General features: G+C 47.8%; 1 protein-coding gene across 2 annotated transcripts in view; it reads left to right on the forward strand.

Moving 5' to 3' along the window:
- The window catches only part of CAPN15 (calpain 15), a 178,761-nt gene that overhangs the window by 44,092 nt on the left and 114,987 nt on the right, over nt 1-19,682 (forward strand). The window contains exons 1-2 of one of the 2 annotated variants that reach the window (XM_060260827.1): nt 1,905-2,219; nt 16,734-17,039. The exons of the other annotated variant lie outside the window; for it this stretch is intronic. Of the exons in view, the coding sequence (XP_060116810.1) occupies nt 16,864-17,039 (176 nt within the window). The 5' untranslated portion in view covers nt 1,905-2,219; nt 16,734-16,863. Of the gene's footprint in view, nt 1-1,904; nt 2,220-16,733; nt 17,040-19,682 lie in introns of those variants that run through there. 2 annotated transcript variants of the gene reach the window in all.

Genomic DNA, 19,682 nt, shown 5'->3' on the forward strand with positions numbered 1-19,682 from the left:
CCAACTCTGTGATTCTATGAGAGTGAGTCGCTGGCAATACTCCCTCTAAGCTGTGGAGCCTTGTGAGCGAAAATTCTACTTTGTGAGCTACTGGCGTTCCAGTTGTGAGCTGCTGCATCAATTAGCTTGCTCTGGGGCCATTTTTCCTGGGTTAAGTCAAAAATAGGTGAGCCAGAGGCTAAAGAACTGTGAGCTAGCTCACACTAACTTAGCTTAGAGGGAACGCCGGTCACTGGTTCAAGGTCACCTAGCAAGCTTCCGTGGCAGAGTGGGGATTCGAACCTGAGTCTCTCAGATCCTAGTCTGGCGCTTTAACCACTACACCACACCCATTGGAAGCGACTGGGTGGCACATAATGCAGTTTCTCAAAGCCACACAATCTGCTCTTGAAAGCTGTCTGTTTTTCTCCCTACCTGCCGTTCAGGTATGCATGAGTCGCGGTCGGTCGTAGTTCTCCGAGCACCCCTGTTTAGGTTAAGTTTCTGAGCACTTTGTTGCTGAGTGGAGGTGTGAACCTAGATGAACTCTGGGGTTTGAGTCCACTTTGCCTCCGTTCTAAGTCCTGCAAGAAAAGGCTTTCCGCAGAAGCTCATCTGCATATTCTGGTTTCATGCCACCTCCCCAAACAACACAAGATTGTGGCTAAATAAACAAACAAAAATTCACACAATATTTTTAAACAATAACTCAATATTTGAAAAAACACCTCACTGAAAATTATTTTTAACGGCAGTATACACTAAGCAATACGCTAAACGTAGAAAATCCCCAAATTCTTATTCCAGTGATGTGAGATCAAAAGTTGAATTTTAAAGTCTCTTTTAAACATGCATGTCAGTTTCCGACTTCAGACCCTAAAAGACAATGTCTTTTAGCCTTTGAAGTCGGAAACTGACATGCATGTTTAAAAAAGACTTTAAAATTCAACTTTTGATCTCACGTTACTGGAATATGAATTTTGGGATTTTCTATGTTTAGTGTATTGCTTAGTATGAACTGCTGTTAAATATAATTTTCAATGAAGTGTTTTTTCAAATATTGACAAAAGGAAAGGTCCCCTGTGCAAGCACCAGTCGTTTCTGACTCTGGGGTGATGTTGCTTTCACAACTTTTTCATGGCAGACTTTTTACGGGGTGGTTTGCCATTGCCTTCCCCAGTCATCTACGCTTTCCCCCCAGCAAGCTGGGTCCTCATTTGACCGACCTCGGAAGGATGAAAGGCTGAGTCAACCTTGAGCTTCCACCGGAATCGAACTCAGGTCATGAGCAGAGAGTTCAGACCACAGTACTGCAGTACTGCTGCTTTACCACTCTGCGCCACGGGGCACAATGTCCTTTAGCGTCTGAAGTCGGAAACTGACATACATGTTTAAAAAGGACTTTAAAATTCAACTTTTGATCTCACATTACTGGAATATGAATTTTGGGATTTTGGGGATTTTCTGTGTTTAGTGTATTGCTTAGTATGAACTGCTGTTAAATATAATTTTCAATGAAGTGTTTTTTCAATTATTGAGAGTTGTTGTTTAAAAACAGGGTGTGAATTTTTGTTCGTTATTTAGCCACAGTCTTGTGTTAGTTGGATATACCCCTCATTGTGGTACTCTAGGGTTCCTAACCTCCCCAGTTCTGCCTGGCACCCTGAGAGAGGGTGGAAGAAACCGGGGGTTCTCATTGCCAGAAGGAAGCAGCGATCCCAGTGACTCCCGAGTGGCTACATAGAAAGCAGCTTCCAACCGGCTTCGGTTCCTTCCTTCCTTTTGTAAAGGGGAGGGGGTGTGGCTTTGGCGGAATGCACCGCCCTGCCGGCGTCTGACTGGCTGGTCCGCAGGGGGCTGGGCTGTGAAGCGCCCTCCCCCGTTCTGTCATGCACCGTGAAAGGCAAACTCCTCTCTCTCGCCTTGGCCTCAGTCCCTGCAACCACAGGGCAAGCAAACCGGGCTGCGTTTTTCTCCCTGGAGTGCTTTTCCAGCTGATGCAGCGCGGAACCTGAGCTTTGCCTGGTTCATCTCCTTTGCAGCCCCGATTCCCCAATGACAGCGTGTGCGTTGCGAAGGCTGCCCGCCTGGGTTTTGAAGAGGGGCGTTCCAGAGGCAGGGATCTGACAGGTTCCCGCTTTGACTGCTGCCTTGGATCTAGGAAGAGAAGAAGAGGAGGGAAGGAAACCGCTGCATGGGGCCGGGAACTTTCTTTTGGGCCTCCAGTCTCTCCAGTGGCTGTAAGTGCTTCGCGTGTGGGGAAGGAAAGGGGGTGTGTGGAAATGGATCAGAAGAACAGGAAGGAGTAAATAGCTTCATAACACAATCGGTTTATTTGTTCCAGAAACGCGGTGGCGGGCGTAATTAACCATAACCCTTGAAATGTAGTAGTAATTACGTGTTTAAAAAAACCACAAAAGGAAGTGTGGGAAAAAAAGAAAGGTACTTCACTATTTGTTTCAGTTAGTTAAATTCCCCCCCTCCTGTTTGTCGTCTTTCCTCTTTATTGCTAAAGCGCTGAACCTCCCCAATTAGATTAAACTCAAACGGAGGTTTATTTATTATTATGGGAAGGACGGGGGCAGTTAATTCTGTCCCTTTCCCCGTTTCCAAGTGCGGAGGAGTATCCGGTCTAATAATAATAATAATGAAAGAGCAGCTTTCCTGTACTTTCCATTAGCGCGGCTTTAATATTTGGTAAATGACATCTGCCGTCTTGCCGAACGCTCCCCCCTCCCCCCCACATCAACACACCCTGCACAAATTACACAAGCCACTGAACCCAGGACTTTGAATAATGCTCAGCGTACTTCGGGCAGTTTTCATCTTTGCGGCCCAGAGCAAACAATAAATCAACAGATGAACTCCAGCGAGACAGGCATATAATTACATAGAGCGTCTGTTACTTTACCTGCTTTTTTTTTTTAGACCAAAGATGAGTTATGATTAAACCTTCACCTGGGTGGACGCAGGCCTGATCTTGCGTTCCCAAGCCAGTACAGATTCTGTGAGCGGCAGGAAGGGGCGTGCGGGGAGGGGAGATGGTGGTCGTGATTTCTCTTGCGTGCAAAGAATAACAGTTCTCATTTGCCAGCATCTGTGGGGGAAAGTTAAACATGACATGAATGGATCGCTCACTTTTTTACAGGAGACTGTTAAAGGGGCATTTGCAGGGGTGGAATTCTAGCAGGAACTCCTTTGCATGTTAGGCCACGCACCCCTGATGTAGCCAGTCTTCCAAGAGCTTTTTTGTAAGTTCTTGGAGGATTGGCTACATCAGGGATGTGTGACCTAATATGCAAAGGAGCTCCTGCTAGAATTCCACCCCTGGGTATTTGTGCTTTTCCAACCACAGCTCGGGGAGGTACATTTTTCTTCAGGAGTCCTGTGGTGGGGGAAGGGTTAACTCCTTTCCTTTTGCACCAATTCGAATTCTGCACCCATGCATCGTTATCTCTTTCTTAAACACGAGAAATCCATCCACATGTCTTGTTTTCTTGGGTTCTAGGTGAGCCCTCATTCAACCCAGGAGGAAATTGGCCAGTATTCCCATTTTTACAGATAGGAACCGCAGTCTTTGTCCATGCAGATAGCTGTGGACAATCCCATCCCCTTTGAACTACGCTTGAAGGGGTCAAGTCACAAGGAGGCAGGGCTGTTTTTCTAGCAGGAGCTCCTCTGCATATTTGGCCACACACCCCTGATGTAGCCAATCCTCCAGGAGCTTATAGGGCTCTTAGTACAGGGTCTACTGTAATTGGCTCCATCAAGGGGGTGTGGCCTAATATGCAGAGGAGCTCCTGCTAGCAAAAGAGCCCTGCAAGTAGATATGATTTCTTCCCCCTTCCTTAACCTTCACCGTGGCCAAGGATTATGTTCAAACTGTTGTTAATGACACTGAATTGCTCGTGGCTGGGTTTTACCTCTGGTTAAAAGTGATCTCTAGTTCAGGAGTGTCAAACGCATGTGTTATGAAGGCCAGATCTGACATAAATGAGACTTTGTTGGACTGAGCCATGTCAGGCTGGGCCATATGTGTCCCTATTTAAGATTTAGGTAGCAGATATATAAACGTTATAAAGGACACAGAGAAACACAAACAAAAATTTTCTTTTAAAAAAACCCTAAAATAAAACATTAAAACATTAGCACTCGTTGGTCTTAAAGGTGCTTTCTTTGTATCTCTCCCATGGGATCCAGGGAACTGGGCAAAGGAAGTTCTGGCTCTTTCCTTCCTTCTCCAGGGGACTCGAGGGGGGGGAGCCTCAGCCAATAGAAGAAAGAGAGGCTTGGCTCAGTAGTTCTGCTGTGCAGTTGAGAGAAACTGGCAAAACAAGCTCTCCCTCTCCCTTTCCTCACCAAGGAAGGAGCCTCAGCCAATGGAGAAAATAGAGACTTTGCTCTGTAGCTCCTGTGCGATTGAGCAAGCCTGGCAAAGCAAGCTGTGGTGCAGAAGGAAGCAAGAGAGGGAGAAGAAAGCAGATGACAGCCAGTGGCTTGGGGGCCTGATAGGAGCCCTCTGGGGGCCTGATTCGATCCCCAGGCCACATTTTTGACACCCCTGCTCTAGCTAGTGATGATTATAATGAATAGAAACATTGACCCTTGATAAGTTTTAATTGCTGACAGGGGACATTAAAGTACAAGCCATGGTGAGATTTTAGCCTGCTTAGTGACTTACCCAAGGCCACTCTTTGAAGCTGTGGCCAAGCTAGAATTTGAACCTGTCCCCCCCTCCCTCCCCGAGTCCAATTTTGGGTTTTGCAATCCTTCCAATCCTACACTGGCCTTAAAAAAATAAATAAATAAAGGCAGTATACACTGTCTGCTCCTTTGAAGCTTTTCTCCTAAGCCAATTCTTTAATCACTTTAAAGGGCTGTGTTCTTGAATCATTTTTCATCAGCAGAGGGCCTTCCTCCTAATGACGCTCCTCCAAAGCCATCGAAGGGAGTTGAGTAACCTAACGTTTTAATAAGCTTGAATTGCTATTCCTTTCTGTTTTGGAAAAACCTTCGGAGAGAAGGCCAAGCGCTATGATGAGGCCCCAGCAAAGTTCTGCTCCTTCTCCAGAGTTGAGTTATATCAGTGATCAGGCGTGGAATTCTAGCAGGAGCTCCTTTGCATATTAGGCCACACGCCCCTGATGTAGCCAGTCCTCTTGGAGCTTACAGTAGGCCCTGGACTAAAAGCCCTGTACTCTCTTGGAGGATTGGCTACATTGGGGTGTGTGGCCTAATATGCAAAGGAGCTCCTGCTAGAATTCTACCCCATCAGTGATTCTCAAAAGTGCAAGGACGTCTAGCAGGTTAGGGGCATCTGCTTAGGGGGAGACAAAACTCCACCCATGGGGTGGTTTCTCATTTTTATGGTTTTTAAAAAAACTTTTATTTACTTCATTTATAGATCACCTTTCTCGGTGAGACTCAAGGTGGATTACCAAATAACAAAATTCAATTCAATCAAACAGCAAAGACCTCCAACAAACCATACAGTGGGATTATGCAGTCAACTGAATGTGGGGGGGGGGGGGGGAAAGGGACTGTTGAAGGCAGTGAAAACTGTTGGAGGCCTGCAGCAGTGCAGCAAGGGCGGTACAAAGATAGTACATAAAAAAGGGAGGAGGTGGTGCATTGTGTATATAGCAGGGGTGGCCAACGGTAGCTCTCCAGATGTTTTTTGCCCACAACGCCCATCAGCCCCAGCCATCAGCCATGGTGGCTGGGGCTGATGGGAGTTGTAGGCAAAAAACATCTGGAGAGCTACCATTGGCCACCCCTGGTATAGAGGCTCATAGAGTTGGAAGGGATGTCCAGGGTCATCTAGTCCAACTCCTGCACAATGCAGGAAATTCACAACTACCTACCCCCTACACCCCCAGTGCCCCCCGCTTCATGCCCAGGAGATGGAAAAACAAACCCTTCAGGATCCCTGGCTAAACTGGCCTGGAGAAAATTGCTTCATGACCCCAGAGTGGCAATCGGCATTTCCCTGGGTGTGTAAGAAGGGGCCATGAGAACTAAACACTGATGCAACCCTTCCTGCCTTCCTTGTCATGATCTGCTTAATTCACAGAATCAGCATTGCTGTCAGGTGGCCTTCTAGCCTCTCTTTGAAAACCTCCAAAGGAGGAGCGCCCACCAACTCTTGCGGAAGCCTGTCCACTCTCAGGAAGTTCTTCCTGATGTTTAGCTGAAAACTCTTTTGATTTCATTTCAACCTGTTTGTTCTGCCCTTCTGGGGCAGCAGAAAACAACTCCACACCATCCTCTGTAGGAGGGGTTCCCAACCCCCGGTCCATGGCCTGTTAGCAACCGGGCTATGACATATAATTATTTCATTATATATTACAATATAGTAGTAATAATAATAATACATTGGATTTATATCCTGCCCTCCACTCTGAATTTCAGAGTGGCTCACAATCTCTTTTATCTCCCTCCCCCACAACAGACACCCTGTGAGGTGGGTGGGGCTGAGAGAGCTCTCCCTGGAAGCTGCCCTTTCAAGGACAGCTCTGCGAGAACTATGGCTGACCCAAGGCCATTCCAGCAGGTGCAAGGGGAGGAGTGGGGAATCAAGCCTGGTTCTCCCAGATAAGATTCCGCACACTTAACCACCACACAAAAATAAAGTGCACAATTGTATCATCCCGAAACCATTGCCCCCACCCCCAGTCCATGGAAAAATTGTCTTCCACAAAACTGGTCCCTAGAGACTACTGCTCTAAAGGACAGCCCATCAAGTACTTGATATACATGCCTAACTGTGTCAAGCATAGCAAAAGATGTCCGCTGCTTTGGGTGCCCACTAGGGAGAAAGGGGGGGGGGGTTATAAATGAAGTAAATAAATAAAAGACCTCAACCCAGATACATTTGCTGGGGGGCTGGGTTTGCTTCCTGTCAAGTATATATTCAGGGGCTGATCCTGATTGGCTGTCTTGTAGAGTATGGGAGGGGCCTTGTGGAACCGACTGCCAGGGGAAATCAGGAAAATTGCACAAACTAGGTAAAACTGAACTATTCAAGAGGGCTTTTTTTGTGGAGATCATAAGACTGCTGTTGGAATATTCAAGCAGAGCAAAGAAGGTAGCTGGACGTGTGTATTAGTTTCAGAAAAACACTTTACTGTGTAAAGGAGAAAAAGGGTACGTTTGGAAGTAAAATAACAAACTCGTCTAACTAGTCCAAAGTTCCATGTTGGCTGTTTGGATGTTAAACCTCGTATGTGGGAGAATAAGGTAATAAACTTTCTTAAACACCCCCCTTCCTGTTTATACAACTAAAAGCAGACAGCACCCCAATAAAGTTGGTTGTTCAAACAGAGAGCCAGTTTGGTGTAGTGGTTAAGTGTGAGGACTCTTATCTGGGAGAACTCAGTTTGATTCCCCACTCCTCCACTTGCACCTGCTGGAATGGCCTTGGGTCAGCCATAGCTCTGGCAGAGGTTGTCCTTGAAAGGGCAGCTGCTGTGAGAGCCCTCTCAGCCCCACCCACCTCACAGGGTTTCTGTTATGGGGAAAGAAGATAAAGGAGATTGTAAGCCGCTCTGAGTCTCTGATTCAGAGAGAAGGGCAGGACATAAATCTGCAGTCCTTCTTCTACAACTCGCTTCATTTGGAATAAGAACATAAGAGAAGCCATGTTGGATCAGGCCAATGGCCCATCCAGTCCAACACTCTGTGTCACAGAGTGGCCAAAAAAATTATATATATATTGGCAGTGAATTCCACATGTTAATCACCCTTTGGGTGAATAGTATCATCTTCTCTGCAGCAGGAACAACCTGCCTAATATCTAATCCATTTTAAACTAAATAGCTTAACATTAGCATGCATGCTAAGTTAGCTCTTTCATGGCCAAAGGATGAACTTGCAAACTCCCAACAGTTGCACTGTACAAAATGATTCACAGGCTTAACCTGGATTGGTCTGTATTACTGTGTACAAGGTTACGGTAGTAGGACCCTGTTACGTAATTTCTGCACCGCGTAACGCGTCACGCGAATACTTACGCTGTGCTTCAGTTCTTTGTGGCGGTTCCAGAATTGGTCACCGGATGTCTTGTTCTGTCGATTGTACCGACTCGCTGTGTGTATTCCACTTAAAGTCTCATGTGAAAAGCAGACTATAAATAGCGTAATTTAAAAAAAAAATTAAAAGATATTTGAGGGGACCCCTGATTAGGGTGGTTCTCAAGACGTTGACCCTTCTCTTTTGGTTTTGACCCCAGACACCTGGTCTAGAAAGTAGCGCTGTGGTTCCTTGAAGAGTCTGTGAGGCTCAGCTTAGCTGGGTGATCCTCCGTCTTCCTCTTGCCCTTCTCAGAACTTCTTCGGAGTAATGTCCTGTCCAGGTTGACTCTTTGCCACCGTCGAAAGAAAGCAACTAAGTCTGACTTCTGTTTTATTGTTGGGGGGGGGGAGTCCAGAAGCCCCACATTTGCGGCGATGGGAAGGATCGGTTGTGCCCTGTCTCAGCCAGATCCATGGAGCTCCAACTGGCGGAGCTGTTTAGTTGTTCTTTTCAAGCATGGTGAATTACTTGGGTCTTTTCAGCTCCTGCTGAGCGCCCAGAGAATCATGGAAGCATCTCCAAAGGGTTGGTTGTACTGTTTTTTTACACGGCAGAACAGCTCTGCGCTCACAGAGGCTTTAACGGAACAAAGCAGTAGACGAGTGCACCTTTAAGACCAACTAAGTTTTATTCAGAACGTAAGCTTTCGTATGCTCTTAAGCAGACTTCATCAGACAAAATGGGAATGGCGAGCAGCAATTCTTAATATAAGTGGGCAGTGAGTTGGTACGTAGAGTCATGGGAATGTTTTTAGCAGATTAAAAGAATCGCAAATAGGGATCTGTGCTTGTTAGTGTTAGAACAAAGCAGTGCTGAAACAACACTGGAGGGTGATAAAAAGCAGACTGCTGTTGTAGGTGCGAAGTGTCATAAATCTAGGTAACATTCTGGCTTTGTTAGTTTAAATAGAGGGCATGGTTTCTCAAGAGGTTATAACATCCATTATAGTTTGCCATAAAAAAGGACATTAAAATACAGTGGAGGATGGATTAGTATATGCAATAAGTTACTATTTCTCTAAAAGAGAAATGGTATAAGTTAGCCATTAGAAAAACAGGGTGCATTAAAGTATAGTGGAAGGTGGGTTAGTATATATAATGAGAGAAACAGCCCACATCCCTCATTTGAGCATGTCAGCACACACAAAAAATGGTTTTAATGGTTTAGTTTAATGGCTTTAATGGTTCAGATTGCCACTTCTCTCTTGCCCGAGTTTCAGTTTTCTGAACGTTGAGTTTCTGTCTTCCTGGGGATTCTTCCCTCCACACACACCCCTTTTTTTAAGGATGAGGCAGGAGGTATTGATGCTTGGCCAATCCTAGTCTGTTAGCCCAGTGGGTAAAACAACAACAAAAAAACAAAAATCTCCAGGCTATTTTCAGCAGTTGAATAGGGGCAGAGAGGTGCAAAGTCTGCTCCAGGCGACATTCATAATTAAACAGCAAAACACCCCCCCCCCCCATGCGACTGAGTATATTCGGTGGTTATTTTCTTTGTGCTTCATAATAACTACAGCTATGTTAGGAGTAAGAATTCCGCCACCACCCCTGGATTTTGGGAGGAATTTGTGCCTTTGGCATAACACGTCTGTTTAATAGTTTGTAGGGCACAGTCATGGCATTAGTAACTTGATTAGAAATTAGGGCCATCTGCCCCCAGGACCCAACAGGGGATTCTCCCAATTTTGGGGGCTCCTCTCTACCATGGACCAGAAAACCCCTCTCCTAAACAGAGATGTCACCATATGATGTCTCCAACATGAAGATGTCACCTGGAAGTGACATTGTGTTGAGGATGTCACATGGGGATTCTCTGGTATTTGGGAAAACTCTATGGTTTTGTGGGCGAAAAACCCCCATAAGAGTTTCACCTACATACCAGAGCACCTCCAGATGGCATTCCTGACACATTGATGTCACTTCCAGATGACATCATTGTGTCAGGGGTGTTGTGAAACATCTTTGCCCATCTGGGAGATCCGAATTCAAATCCTCACGCTGCCATAGAGGCTTGCTGGGTTCGCCTTGGGCCTGTCACTTTCAGCCCAGCCTACTTTGCAGTGTGATTGTTGGGAGGATAAAATGGCGGAAAGATGAAACGGAGGAGAGATGTGAATGGCTTTGATGAGAAAACTGGACTATAAATATCTACATAAATAAAGAAATATATTTGTTTATATTTTAAACACCCTCCCTCCTACTTTTGGTCAAGTAGGTGCATTTAAAAAAAAAAGAAAAAATCCTGCATTTCACAGGAATTAGATGCCGGATACAGTTGGCGCTCATGTTGGCAATAAAAGTTCCCTGAGAAAGGGATTCATAACTGGAACCCAGTGCCATTGGCGGGGAGATTGCTTTCTGCTTTCCCCCAAGTAATCCCATTTTGGCTGCTGTGGCTACTGCTTCTAGGACCTCAATTGACATGTTCATGAGATCCACCCATCCATCCATCCATCCATCCATCCATCCATCCATCCATCCATCCATCCATCCATCTGACATGTTCATGAGATCCACAGTGACAAATAGGTTGTGGGTCTTAGATATGTGATGTTGTTCTTTGGGAAGGGAACAGCCCAGCCCAGATGTTATCCATCTTGTTTTTTGGACAGATAAAGAAAGGCCTTTAACTTTGTCTTTATTTAGTACATCTCTATCTCACCTGTTCTCTAAGGAGCTCAAAAGTGGCATACGTCGTTTGCGAGGGAGAGGGAAGTGAGGCCCAAACTCCTCATGACAGACTGGGGAAGTTTGAACCTAGGTCTCTCCACTCCCAGTACATCCTAAATCAAGGGTCTCCAGTGAAAACTCTCCACTTTTCCAGATGCCCACTTAGCATTTTTTTAAAGTCAGGGGTCAAGATGGGGCTTTTGCCCAGGACAGCTTCTGATTGGCCGCTGGAGATTTGATTGGCTGGGCAGATTATAAAAACACTGCTTTGGCAGCAGGTGCCAATACAGCACAAAGATCTTTATTTTGTGGCTGCTTTCCGCCCCCCCCCCCCCCCCCCCATAGCAGGCATTTTGAGTTGTACCCATCAAAGTATCAGAATTCCAGAAGTGCCCACAGGATCAAAAAAGTTTGGGGACCCCTCCTCTAACCAGTACAAGACACTGGATTGCATTAATTGAAGTCATAGCATCATAAATTTGGAAGTGACTTCCAGGATTATCTAGTCCAGGGGTGTCCAAACTTGTTTAACACAAAAGCCACAAAGAATAAATGTCATATGTTTGAGAGCCACATGACATGAACATCAGATGTTTGCAGGCAGGAAGGAAGGAAGGAAAGAAGGAAGGAAGGAAGGAAGGAAGGAAGGAAGGAAGGAAGGAAGGAAGGAAGGAAGGAAGGAAGGAAGGAAAATAGATGGGAGAGTGAGAAGGTGGAAAGAAAGCAACTTTAACTTTAAATGTGTTAATTTGCCAGCTGGCTTGGCTTGGAGAAGTGAATTAAAGAGACAAATGCCTTCTCCAAGCCAGCCGATGGGGCGGTGAAGGTCTTGAGATCCACATGGGGCTCCCGATTTGCAAAATGTGCAAAAGAGCCACATGTGGCTCCCGAGCTGCTGTTGGGCCACCCCTGATCTAGTCCAACCCCCTGCACGCACCCAGTGTTCCCTCTCAGCTGAGTTAGTGTGAGCTAGCTCACAGATTTTTAGCCTGCAGCTCACACATTTTTGTCTTCGCTCAGGAAGGATGACCCCCGAGCACACTAATTTATGCAGCCGCTCACAACTTTAATGCCAGTCGCTCACAAAGTAGAATTTTTGCTCACAAGACTGCAGCTTAGAGGGAACGTTGCCAGCGACCCCTGATCCTTGCCCATTCAGTGTAATTACCACCGTCTGTTGGATTGGATTCGCTATAGATCTGCGATGCTTACTGATTCCCTTTCACCACCACCACCCTGCCCCCTGAGCAATTTCAGAGCAGAGATCACTCAATCTGGGCCTTGAAGTTCCAGCCTCTTTTCTCCCATTAACTCCCTCTGTTATGAATATATCCCCCCCCCCTTCTTGCAGTTAATTTCTCTCCCTCTCCAAAGCCTGGTGGGTAATCGAATAAGCCCAATGGTGGCAATTTTTTCCCTCCTCCTCGCTCCTTTATTTTTCACTATGCTAATTGCTCCCTTGATCTTTTTGCCGGTCCAACACAAACCCCGGCAAGTAAGAGGTGTCTCTCCCCCCACCCCTTTAAACAAAGGCATATGCTTTTCCCCACCGCCACCTGTTTAATTCCCCCGAAGTCAACCTTATTTGGAGTTTTATCTCTGGGATGTGCTTCAGGCGACTGGAAGCGGCCCAATAGCTGTTTTGAAAAGCTTATTGTTTTGAAGCACTGGTAGCAAAGGGTGTGGAGACGTGCGGAAGCTTTTCTAAAATCCCCCTGTTCTGCCACCGATATTTGGAGAAGGGGATTTTTATTAAGATCCTACCTCTGTTCCACTGCGCTCGAGAATTATCCTCCCGGACAAACAAGTCACTGTTAATGACTTGCTTTATTTATAGATGTAAGCTTCTGTCTTAGAAGCGGCTTTCTGTTCCTCTGCCGCCATTTACCTTGGAAGGGAGACTATCTGGTGTTATCCCCTGGTAGCTTGTCGCGAGCTCGGCCTAGGATAAACAGAAATAACAAGAGCCCAAATTTATTTATTTGTTTGGTTCGTTTACGTCTCATTTTCTCCCTTCCCACCCCCACCAATGCGGACCCAAAGCAGCTCATGACGTTTCCCCCTTCTCCGTTCTCTCAGAACTTCCCCGGGTGAAAGGGTAGGCTGATTCTGCGCAGCTCTCCCACGGTCACCTGACAAATTTGTGTGGCAGAGCGGAGATTCAAACCTCAGTCTTCCAGATCCTAGACCAGCAGTGGTCAAACATGCTTAATGTAAGCAGGGCCGGCTTGCCCACTAGGCAAACTAGGCGCTTGCCTAGGGCATCGGGAGGGTGGGGGCATCGAATTGGGCTCCCCCCCCCTCCCAGTGCCCCAGGCAAGCACCTAGTTTGCCCGCCCACCGCCGCCGCCCACCCCTCCTTTCCCTTCCCTTCTCACCCCTCCGTTGCTCCCGGGCACTGTTGGCCACGACACAGCATGCATCTTATCTTCCGAAGGACGCACTGGAGAATACAAGGCCTAGGCATGGTGTGCTGCGATCGCGCGGGGGGAGGGCGATAGGAAGGGAAGGAGGAGGCGGGCGCCGTGCCTCGGTGCTCTTGGGGGGGGGTGCAACGGAGCATGGGGGGCAGCGCTGGGGGGGGTGCCTGCCTAGGGTGCCATGTGCTCTTGGGCTGGCGCTGAATGTAAGAGCCATATAGAATAAACATCAGATGTTTGAGAGCCGCAAGACACGAATGTCAGTTGATAGAGAGCCGCAGGGAGGGAGGGAGGGAGAGGTGAACAGAAAGCAACTTTAACTTTAAATGTATTTTTCAAGCCACCGGCTGGCTTGGTTTGGAGGAGTGATTTAAAGAGACAAATGCCTTCTGCAAGCTGCCCAACGTGGCAGTGTGGGATTCAAGAGCCACACAATATATGTGAAAGAGCCACTTTAATCTTAGGAGTTTCTAACCTTTTCCTGCCTGTGAGCAGTTTAGGAATCTGACAAGGGTATGGCGGGTACCACTTAAAAATGGCTGCTGCAGGAGGTGGAGCCAGCCCCCCAATGACTTCAACCTTATTTGGAGTTTTATCTTCTGGAAGAGGTGGAGCCAAACAAAAATGGCTGCCTCTGGAGATGGAGCCAAAGTCGGTACCTCCCTCCTTGCTTTGCATATGAGTTGCAGAAGGGGAATAAAAAGAAATCAAGGAAAGCCAGGGCAGGGACAAGAAAGACAAGGGCAAATAAAAAGAAAGACTAAAGGAAGAATGGAGCCACAAGCCCACATTGTCTTCTTGATTGTCCAGTGGCAGTACCTTCTATTGTGGCTATGATTATTCTCTTTCCTTTGAAAACAGAGAGCCAGTAGCAAGCTCTGTCTTACAGTGGCCCTGCCACTTCCTGAAAAGCTTGGTGGGTGCCCATGTGTACTACATTGGGGACCCCCTCTCTAACCAGTACACCATGTTCATATACGAATATGCATTCAGCCAATAACTTAGTCAAAGTCTATGGACTGTGCGGTTGCTTAACCAGACGTTTGTAATGCAGGTGCACCTTCTTGCCTGTCTGCTCAAAGTTACTGGCTTGTATCCTGCTGCCCTGCTGAGCCAGACTTGTACCCACAATCCCATGGAGAAGACTCAAGGAGCTATGGCAGGGGTGGCCAAACTTGCTTTACATAAGAGCCACATAGAATAAATGAGCTTTTTCACACAGCCTAAGTATTCCGGTATAGCAGCTGGCCAGTTACTGAACAGTAACGGGTTTCTGCTGGCATTTCAGACAGACCCGATTCAGTAACTGGCTGCTACCGAAATACTCTCACCTTTTCACACACTCCCGCGGCTGTCCCAGTAGTGAGGCGTGCCTGAGTCGTCACAAACAAAGAGCAGCTTCTTCCACTTTTCAACCCCTCCTTCCGGGTTGAAATCGCTATGGGGTGCTGTGTGAAATGTCCAGTATCTAACCCGGGAGCAGTTTTCGCGCCGTTTTTCGCCCGCCGGCGCGCGCGATCTCCGGCTTTTTTTTTTTGAACGTCAGTTTAGATTGATATAGCGATATATCGCTATATCGACCTGTCAAAACAGCACCACCATAGGGATGGCTAGGCTCCGTTGCAATCCCTATGGTGGTGCTGTTTTGACAGGTCGATATAGCGATATATCGCTATATCGATCTAAACTGACGTTCCAAAAAAAAAAAAAAGCTGGAGATCACGCGCGCCGGCGGGCGAAAAACGGCGCGAAACCGGCTGGCGCTGGTGGAAGCGAGATAAGAGCGGAACAGTGTGAAATGGCTCGCTTCAATCACGCTTCAATCACGGAACCCAACCGGGGAAAAAAACATGTGTATGAAAACTCCCATCGCTGTCTCGGATTACTGCAAGCGGCACAATACCGACTCCCTTCCGGTTTCCACCAGTAAGTGTGAAAAGGCCCAATGTCAGATGTGTGAGAGCCACAAGACATGAATGTCAGATGTTTGAGAGCTGCGAGACAGGAAGGAAAGGGAGGGAGGGAGGGAGAGGTGGAAAGAAAGCTGCTTTAACACATATGGCCACCCCTGAGCTATAGTATATAAGCCAGTATAATCAGGGCAGACTGCAATCCCCATGCAAATTGATTCCTCCAAATTAAATTCCAGCAGCCAACTCCCTGTAGATGTAGATTTGGTAGGGGGAGATATGGGTGCGCATGAGAGAGTGGAGAAAAGAGGGACCCCCCCCCTTTATCCCTTCTCAATACATTAATTCTAGAATAATTCTGCATGCAAGCTTTCATTGTGCTAGATTTACTGAAGGACTTTAGAAAACAATTAATTAACGAGATAAAAGCCTTTCTGCGTTGGAATTTATTTTTCCCGTCGAAGGAGCCCCGCTCGTCTGCTCTGGGAATCTTTAGATGTTGCCGAAGAACAGGTTCCTGGGGTGACAAAATACGTTTGCCTGGCTGACATGATGCCGTGGCCTGGCATGTTGAGTGGACGGGAGTCATGGGAATTACATGTAGTATATTCCAGGACAGGGGTGGCCAAACTGCGGCTCAGGAGCCACATGTGGCTCTTTCACACACATTGTGTGGCTCTTGAAGTCCCCATCAGCCCACTTGGAGAAGGTATTTCTCTCTTTAAATCACTTCCCCAAGCCAAGCCAGCTGCTGGCTTGGAGAATGCATTTAAAGTTGCTATCTTTCCACCTCTCTCTCCCCCTCTCCCATCTATTTTCCTTCCTTCCTGCCTGCCTGCTCCCAAACCTCTGATATTCATGTCTTGAAGGTCTCAAACCTCTGATGTGTATTCTCTGCGGCTCTTACATTAAGCAGGATCCAAGTGGGCAGCCCTGTTGGTCTGAAGCAGTAGAACAAAGTAGGAGTCAAGTGTACCTTTAAGACCAACCAATTTTTATTCGGAACGTAAGCTTTCGTGTGCTCCAGGCACGCTTCATCAGACGAGGAATCAGGTACAGTGAGCAGTGCTTGGAGCACACAAAAGCTTACGTTCTGAATAAAACTTTGTTCGTCTTAAAGGTGCACTTGACTCTTACTTTGTTTTACATTAAGCAAGTTTGGCCACTCCTGTTCTAGGACGTGCCCTGAACAGCAGCTGTTTATATCCGAGGGGAGGGATCGGAGGTGGCTGGCAAGCTGCTAAGGCAGGCAAAGTTTCTCTGCCACTTAAAATGCTCCTCATACGAGATTTGAGGAACTCCGTGGGGGGGGGGGAGGCGGCAGAGCGCAGTCTGGGAAACCTCCGTGTCGCCTTGTTCTTACCCGCCTGCCTACAATACTGCTCGGCTGAACGGCAGAGCAAAAAAGAGTAGCGAAGCCATGACCCCCACCGGAACGTTACAAACTGGCCCTTTTAGATGCTGTGACCCATCCAAGATCGAATAATACAAGTGGAGTGTAGCATGCTAGAAACCTCCGGCAGATTCTCTGTCTTAGAAATGTCACTTCATAGTTTTTGTTTTTTTAAAGCATACCTTATTTCTTTCTTTCTTTTCTCTTTCCTCTCCTCCCCTCTTGCCTCTTGTGTTTTTTCTTTTTTGTTTTTGTGTATGTGTGTTTTCTTTGCCCTCCCCCCTCCCAGTCTGCACCAGTTTCCCTTTCTCCGACCTCGGGAACTTTCACACCAATCCATGCTGCAGCTCAGGCAACCGCTGGCTCGGGCCTAACTGAGGATAAGTCTCGGCCCGGCCAGGCTTCAGGGGGGGGCAGCGATGGGCAGCTCAGCCTCATCGCTGGCCGCCGAGACGGAGTCGGACCACGGCTTCAGCGGGCCAACCTACCCGGGGCACCTGGCTGCGAGTTGGTACCGGAGCAGCCATGGGAGTCCCGTTTGGGAGAGCGCCCTGATAACCGGGCAGCATCAGCACCTGAACGCCCGGGCGCGAAGGTAAGAAAGCACGGGGAGGAGCTTGCTGTCATACCTCTCAGTTCTGAGCTTATAGACCCGCTCCCCCACCTGCCCCATGAATTGCTAAGCATCGCTCTTGCGGGGGTAAAGCTGCAGTCCCCTTAAAGACTGCAGCAAGCGTTTCTATTTCCTGTTAGCCAGCCGTGCTCTACAAAAGGATCTTTCTTATCAGCGGGATGTCACAGTTGCCCGCTTGATGCTTTGGGGTGTCAAAAGGGCCAGATCCAGGGCTTTTCCCCCTAAACATAAGAGAAGCCATTTTGGATCAGGCCAGTGGTCCATCCAGTCCAACACTCTGTCACACAGTGGCCAAAAAAACTCCCGAGTGCCATCAGGAGGTCCACCAGTGGGGCCAGGACACAAGAAGCCCTCCCACTGTGCGCCCCACCCCAAGCACCAAGAATACAGAGCATCACCGCCCCAGACAGAGAGTTCCAACAATACGCTGTGGCTAATAGCCACTGATGGACCTCATAAGAAACATAAGAACATAAGAGAAGCCATGTTGGATCAGGCCAATGATCCATCCAGTCCAACACCCTCTGTCACACTGGCCAAAAAGACCCTCAAGTGCCATCAGGAGGTCCACCGGTGGGGCCAGGACACTAGAAGACCTCCCACTGTGCCCCCCCACTCCAAGCACCAAGAATGCAGAGCATCACTTGTCCCAGACAGAGAGTTCCAACAATACGCTGTGGCTAATAGTCACTGATGGACCTTTGGAAAAAGAGTGCCAGAACTCTCAAAAGGGAAATGAAGGAGAAACTCACAGGTGCCCTCATGAACTTTTATACATTTTTCCTGGGCTTTTTGTTTTTGTAAAAAGAACCCAGCAGGAACTCATTTGCATATTAGGCCACACCTCCTGATGCCAAGCCAGCTGGAGCTGTGTTCCTGGGCGTTTCTGCTAAAAAAAAAAAGTCGCTCAGTTTTTGAGAATTTTGTTTCCACGAAGAGGTGCCAGAACTCCATTCCACCACATACCCCCTGGCTGGATCAGTGTTTCCCCAGCGTAAAAGCCAGCATCCATTTTTAGGAGCCAGTATCAAATTTGTCAGTGGCTCTTGGGGCCAAAGCTGGAAATGGTTATTTCAGATTCCTGGGTGAAAGCGTTCCGTCTTGCAGTTTTCCAGCCAGCCTCTTAAACATTTCACTCTACGTCTGCTTTTACACGAAGTTTTATTTACAAGCTTCCGGCTTCTTGCCGTAACATCGAGGGCGGTATCTCTAACATAGTGTCATCTTTCATAGGGCTAGATCTTGTGTTCAGATGGGATGACAAGCCCACCTGAACTGGTGGGGAGTAAAACAGCCCCGGAGGGAGAAGCAACCTGTTTAGCCAGCCCTGCGCCACACACAGCTTGGCCGGGCACCTTGCAGGGGGACGCAGGGACCACCAGCTGTTGGCAGCTTGTACTTGCCCCATGGGGCGACGACTGGTCCTCTCTTGGGGCTGGGCTGGCCCTTGAAGTACTGGGAAATACTTCCCTCAGGAATCCTAAGCCGACTCCCTCTGTGACCTAGGTGTTGGTAGGGCCGCTCAGGGCTCTGCCCTAGCCACGAATAGACCCATTTCGGCTTCACAATAGGCATGAAATTCATCTAGAGTTCCATCCCCTAGAGCAGGGGAGGCCAAACTTGCTTAGAATAGAATAATCATCAGATGTTTGAGAGCCGCAAAACATCAACGTCAGATGTTTGAGAAGGAAGGACGGAAAATAGATGGGGAGGGAGAAGTGGAAAGAAAGCAACTTTAACTTTAAATGCATTCTCCAAGCCACCGGCTGGCTTGGCTTGGCGAAGGGATTTAAAGAGAGAAATGCCTTCTCCAAACTGGCTGACAGGGCAGTGGGGGCTTCAAGAGCCACAGTTTAGCCACCCCTGCACTGGAGACACCGTCTTTTGTGGCACTGCATCTGGCAAGTCGGGTAGACGAATTCCTGCCCGAAGTAAGGCCTCGAGAGCCGTTGTGGTGGTGAGAAATTTTGCGATGCCTCGTCGAGATTTCCTTCCCAATGAAACCTATCAGTCAAACAGCCGGTTAATAAATGTGCATCCCTGTTCAATTCCCACCCACCGCTTTCCCCTGCAATTAAAATCAGCCCGCCCAGTATTTCTTCTTGAGTCTCTTCCAGGCTGAGAGGTATGTCTAAAGCAGCTAAGAATGCGCTGCCCAGGAGGGTGCAGGGGTGGGGGCGCCGTGGCTTTTGAAAGCTTGCAGTGTGCTAAGCATAGTGGAGCCTCTGATTAGTGCTTGCTTTTTATAGCTTGTGCAGGGGGTGTGCATGTGTGCACGCGCCCTTCGTAGCCTATATGGAAATTGCTGCTTGTTTGAAAATAGCAGTTTGTCTGCGAGTTGGCTTGGCTTGGCAGATGTTCACTGTTTGTGTGTGTGTGTTTGCTTCCCCTGTCCCCACCGCCTGTTGCCGTGAGCCTTAAGGCGTTTGTCGCTTGTACCTTCTGCAGCGTTGGCTTGGGGACAGGGCGGGAGGGCTCTTCTTGTTGCAAATTAATCCATCTCCCCCCCCCCATCTCTTCCAGCTTTGCCTCAAATTTCTCGTCAGGTTTTTCAGTGGCAGCGACGCGGGTGGCTTTTGTATCTTGCGATCTGGAGGCTGGAAA

The sequence above is a fragment of the Heteronotia binoei genome, chromosome 20 (assembly GCF_032191835.1).
Source record: "Heteronotia binoei isolate CCM8104 ecotype False Entrance Well chromosome 20, APGP_CSIRO_Hbin_v1, whole genome shotgun sequence".
In the NCBI taxonomy this organism is placed as follows: Eukaryota; Metazoa; Chordata; class Lepidosauria; order Squamata; family Gekkonidae; genus Heteronotia; species Heteronotia binoei.